The sequence below is a fragment of the Hirundo rustica genome, chromosome 4 (genome assembly GCF_015227805.2).
Source record: "Hirundo rustica isolate bHirRus1 chromosome 4, bHirRus1.pri.v3, whole genome shotgun sequence".
Lineage (NCBI taxonomy): Eukaryota > Metazoa > Chordata > Aves > Passeriformes > Hirundinidae > Hirundo > Hirundo rustica.
The window spans coordinates 66,746,868-66,752,217 of record NC_053453.1 but is presented as its reverse complement, the minus strand read 5'-3'; the positions used below and the strand labels follow the sequence as shown (position 1 = coordinate 66,752,217).

General features: G+C 48.1%; 1 protein-coding gene across 1 annotated transcript; it reads left to right on the top strand.

The window, feature by feature from the left end:
- The first annotated feature begins 1,061 nt into the window (after positions 1 to 1,061).
- MED21 (mediator complex subunit 21) lies at positions 1,062 to 4,438 on the top strand. The gene is made up of 4 exons (XM_040062254.1): positions 1,062 to 1,140; positions 1,357 to 1,471; positions 1,670 to 1,770; positions 3,728 to 4,438. The coding sequence occupies exons 1-4, from the start codon at positions 1,099 to 1,101 to the stop codon at positions 3,902 to 3,904; spliced, it is 435 nt and encodes a 144-aa protein (XP_039918188.1). The 5' UTR covers positions 1,062 to 1,098; the 3' UTR covers positions 3,905 to 4,438.
- The last annotated feature ends 912 nt before the right edge of the window (positions 4,439 to 5,350 follow it).

The window sequence follows — 5,350 nt, the reverse complement described above, 5'->3', positions numbered from 1 at the left end:
GGCAGCTGGGGCGGGGCGGGGAGGGCGCTGGGGCGGGCGCTGGGGCGGGGCCCGCCCGGCAGGGGTCGCTCCCGCCCCCTCAGGCACCTGCGGGAGGGCCCAGCCGGAAAGGGCGGGGGGAGCGCGGAGGGGAGCGATCGGCCGCGGTAAACAGCTGCAAACGCCTAAAAATGCACCGTGGGGTCTGGACCGGCAGTTTGGGACTCGGGGTTTAACTCGTGAAGAGACCCCGCCTCCCGGCTTAAGTGCGAAGGCAAACAAAATCCTCTCCCGACCGTGTGGACGGATTAGTTTGTATCATTGCTGCAACCACAGCGTCAATCACAAGGCTACAGAGTGGTTATTTACACAGGCATGTAGTGACAGGGTAAGAGAAATGGCTTCAAACTAACAGAGATGAGGTTTGGATTGGATATAAGGAAGAAATTGTTCCCTGTGAGGGTGATGAGACCCTGGCACAGGGAAGCTGTGGCTGCCCCATCCCTGGCAGTGTCCAAGGCCAGGATGGACGGGGCTTGGCAAACTGGGATAGTGGCAGGTGTCCCTGCCCATGGCAGGGGGTTGGAAAGAGGTGATCTCTAAGCTCCACCTGTGGGAAGGCTGGCATTGTACCCAGCTGTCAGAGAGAAGAAAGATGGGCACAGAGCGACCGGCACAAATGGCGTTTATTCTCCAACCCCTGGGCTCGGAGGCTGGATGCTGTCTCTGATTTGGTTTGTTGGGGACACTACACTGGCTTTTCCTTGCTCAGATCGGAGCCGGAGCGGAGCACCTGAGCCTTGCTGTGGCCTTCAGCTGGGATCAGAACAACCGCTGCGCAGCAGAAGCTGCCCAGACGGAGGCACGAACAGAATCACTTAGGTTGGAAAAGACCTCTGAGACCATCAAGTTCAACCCGTGACTGAACACCACCGTGTCAAAGCAGACCGTGGCACTGAGTGCCAAGTCCGGCTTTTCCTTAAACTCGAGCCCGTCCCGAGGCCTGCCCGGCCTCGCTGGGAGCGGATTCTCCCCGGGCTCCACCCGTTCCTCCCGGCCGGCAGGCGGCGCCCGCGCCCCGCGCGCCCGCGCCTCAGGGTGTGCGGCGGCGGCGCGGCCATGGCGGACCGGCTGACGCAGCTGCAGGACGCCGTCAATTCGGTGAGGCGGCCGATGCCTCCGCTCCCCCGGGGCCGCGGGGCAGGGCACGGGCCGCGCCGCCTGTGCGGGGTGATGCGGTGATGCGGCCCGTCCAGCCGGGGGAGCGGCCGCGGGTGTGGGGTGCGCGCCCTCCGCGTGGCGGGGACGCGCCGTGAGCCGGAGGTGGCTGTAGCGGCGGGGCAGGGTGATTAACGCGGTGTTAATTGGTGCCGGCAGCTCGCGGACCAGTTCTGTAACGCCATCGGGGTGCTGCAGCAGTGCGGCCCGCCGGCCTCCTTCAGCAACATCCAGACGGCCATAAACAAGGATCAGCCCGTGAACCCCACGGAAGGTGAGTCCGGCTTCCTGCGCCTCCCGCTTCGGTCTGGTGCGCTCGGGAGTGCAAAATCCGACTTCGGCGAATAATTCCCCCCGTAGCTGGTGGAATGGATGTCGGCTGCACTTTCTGCACAGCGTTGTGACAGCAGAATTGTGCTTGTTCCTTGTAATTCCCGGAGCGAGTGCCTGACTTGTGCTGTGTTTTGTGCAGAGTATGCCCAGCTCTTCGCGGCTCTGATCGCTCGCACTGCCAAGGATATCGATGTTCTCATAGATTCCCTGCCCAGTGAAGAATCCACAGCAGCTTTGCAGGTAGGCGTTTTCCTAATTCCAATATCAGAACACTCCCGAAGGCAAACTTCCTTTTTTTTTTCTTTTTTTTTTTTTTTTCTTTTTTTTTAAAAAAAAAAAAAACAAAAACAAAAACAAAAAAAAAAAAAAAAAAAAAAAATTTTTTTATCTCTAAGCCGTGTCATCATTGCAAAAATTATTTTAGTACAAACCTGGATTTTTCATGAGGGTAGCCTCTGAGTACTTTGTAGGCTTAGTAGAAATACTGAACTTGCATCTAGTGTTAAATAAGACTATAATCAGTGACAATATTTTAGACTTAGTTTTTTGCTAAAATGTAAAAAAAAAAAGAAAAAGGTGGTTTTATCACACCACCACTGTACTGGAAACTGCTCACCCTTTTTTTCAGATATTAACAGAACAGATGGAACAGTATTGATGCTTTTTGCATTGTTTTATTAATTTTATTTGTTGCATTGTGCATTATTTTATTCCCCCCCCCCCCCCCCTTGGGCAATATTTCATATTTTCTCACATTTTATTTTGTAGCTGCAAAACCAGCACTGTAGAAGTCTTTGGTTCTTTCACATTGTTTTTGATTAAAGAGTTTGCAGGGTGTCCTTTAAGTTCTTCAGCTCTGTCACAAAATAATTCCATCACTTTTCAATAACAAGGAGTCTTCCTTTGAACCAGTCAAACTTGGTTTTTATTTGGGTTTTCTTTTCCTGTTATTTCACAGATTTTACCTATTAAAACCATTTTTTTTTTTCTTTCTGACTCTTAACATCTGGATTTACATCAAGTATTTTCTTTTTGGAATGCATAAAGGATGCAGAGTGCTGTCTCCGTGACAAACCTGATGATCACCTTTAAGATCTCCTGAAAGTTTTAAACCTGCACTGATACTCTGTAACCATTCAAAAGTGTTTTACGGGAGATTGACACAATTGGGCCAAAGAGAAATGGCTCGGCAGTGGTATCACATTTGGTTTCAAACACAGGAGGTTAAATTTGGGGACTTTGCTAGTCACAGTAATTGCTGAACATCCTAATTGGGCTCGTTAACACTAGCATAATTTCCTGTAAGTGCATTTTTAATAGCTGAAGATAGAATATCTGCTGCAGACAAATTCGAGTTTCTTCCATGACTGAGCAGGGTCTGATTGAAGTGGCAGCTGGTGTGGGCAAAGCAGGGTGCTCCAGAAGGAGGAGCTGGTTATCCAGTAGGGATATGCTTTCCATAGACGTGATACTTTAACTGTTTCTTGCTGTTTTAATGAAGAACTTCATGTCACAAAAATTTCTGATACTTTCTGTCTGGTGTGGTTTTAAGATAAATTAGCTTGGATTCCATCACCTGGATTCCGGTTTTCATTTTTGTTTTCTGCTCCTTAATTTGGTGCAGTATTAAATATTCTGGTAGTCTTCAGAGAAATGGTATTGGAGGTGCTTGAAACACTCTCAAATATGCACTGTAGGTTTTGTTGAGAAGTGGTAGATAATACTTGGTTAATAGAAATGCACTTAGGCTGATTCTGCTTTTTTTATACTAAAGTTGTCTTGGTGTATGTTTGAGATCTGAGTCTTGTCTTAAATGATAAAAGGGAGCTGCTGCAACACAAATGCTCCAACAATTTACCTGCCCCTTTTGAGTTCCCTTTTGGCGAAGTTGACAGTAGAAATTCTTCTCCAATCTGGGTTCTACCCCACTGGAGTTGTTCCAGGGGCTTCTTTGCTCCATTTCTTGTGCATTCCCAGATTCTGGTTGGAAAACAAAAAGTTCTGCTCAGGCTTCTTTGTAAGAATAAGACTAAACAGAATTCCAAGTATGCATTGGAAAGGTTAGCTTATTGTTCCAAAGGGAAACGGTAGGAGAAATACTAGGACTATGTGACAGTAGCATCCAGAGGTAGGAATGTATGAAAAAATACATAAAAAGCCAAGAATCTTTGTGCATCATGCCGGTTTTGCTTTGAAGGCTGAGAGCCTGTACCGGCTGGAGGAGGAGAACCACGAGGCTGCGGCGCGGCTGGAGGAGGTGGTGTACCGCGGGGATATGCTGCTCGAGAAGATCCAGAGCGCCCTGGCCGACATCGCCCAGTCGCAGCTGAAGACGCGGAGCGGCACCCACAGCCAGCCCCTGCCCGACTCGTAGCGCCAGGGGGCAGCGCCGCCCTGCCCGAGAGCCTCGGGGGCGCCTCTGGATACGCCGGCAATGGATGGGCTGGCCCGGCCCTCCCGCGGGGCTGCCCCGCGCTCTGCTCCGCGTCCGGAGCGGCGGCTCGGCTGCGGGTTTTGTGTGAGAAACGCTTCTGCAGGGGCTCTCTTCCGGATCTGCGTGGATTGATGCGTGTTTCCTTGACTTCAAACGAGCTTTCCGTTCACAAATATGACTTCAATGGAATTTGTTACCTATTAGAAGTATTTGTATAAGTTAATCCCACTGTGGTCATGGTATGATATTTTGTAAGCCCGCATATGAGTTTGCCAGAGTTCCCTGGAGACAGTGCTGTGAATGCAGTGATGGTCAGCTGTCTTAATTAACAGCACTGGTAATGTTGATTGGCTGGCTTACCATCCTTTACAGAGCATATGAAAGGATAAGTAAACTCTGTTGTTTACAGAGTGATTGTTCTTGTCATTGGCATCCCATTTACAAGAAAATAAACCTGCAGGTGTCTGATCTTGACATTTATTATTGTTTGTAATTCACAAGCGAGCCTGTGAGTCCACTGTTGCCACTGACACACTTGCTTAACTGCTCCTGCTATTTCTCTGCTTTTGCTGATACTCAGTATTCCATTGACAACTGGTGAGCACCTCTAAAGCAGGCAGTGATGAGGAGGCACTGGATAACTGGATAAAAATCAGCAGTGAGAAAACTGAAAATAGTTTATTACGTAAAGTTGCTTTTCAGTGTAAGCAGTGGCTGCCATATGAATGCTGTGATCATAAGCAGCAAGATTCCCGCTGTCCCCAAGGCGCTCTACAGAGGTGTTTTTATCTTCACACACTCCGTCAGAGAATGAATTTTTACTCTTTGTTGTAGGACTACAGAAATACTAGTATCTCTTTTGATACTTAAAATAAAAGCCCAGCACCAAACCAGCAGCTAACGTAGGGTTCAAAGCATGAACTGGGGGTTAAACTTGGTAATTTTTTGTTGTTTTGTATTACCAGCCTCATTATTGCAGGATGTTGTTTGCTGCCATGTAATATCTGCTCATTTCCCGATCAAAGCCACCTGTTTCTGTGTATTGAATACACTGTCATTGACTTGAAAGTTACACATGTTGCTAATGCACCCAGACAAATCAAAGCAATTCAAAAATGCCTTTTAGCGCGCGTATCCTTAAGGAATTAGATGCAGCCTCTCACTTGACTGCCCCAGTGAAAGAACAAGTGTAGCACAGCACAGTGTTTTGAGGATTAAAAAAGACAAGGGTCTAACAAATACTAAAACTGGAAGTACTTAATGAGACTGGTATTTTATTACTTAATAATATTTTATGAAGTGTGCATCTCTGTAGTCATAAGTGTAGTCGGCTGTTGTGAAACTCTTGTACTATCAGATTCTGCAGAAGGAAAAAAAGATTGGAGG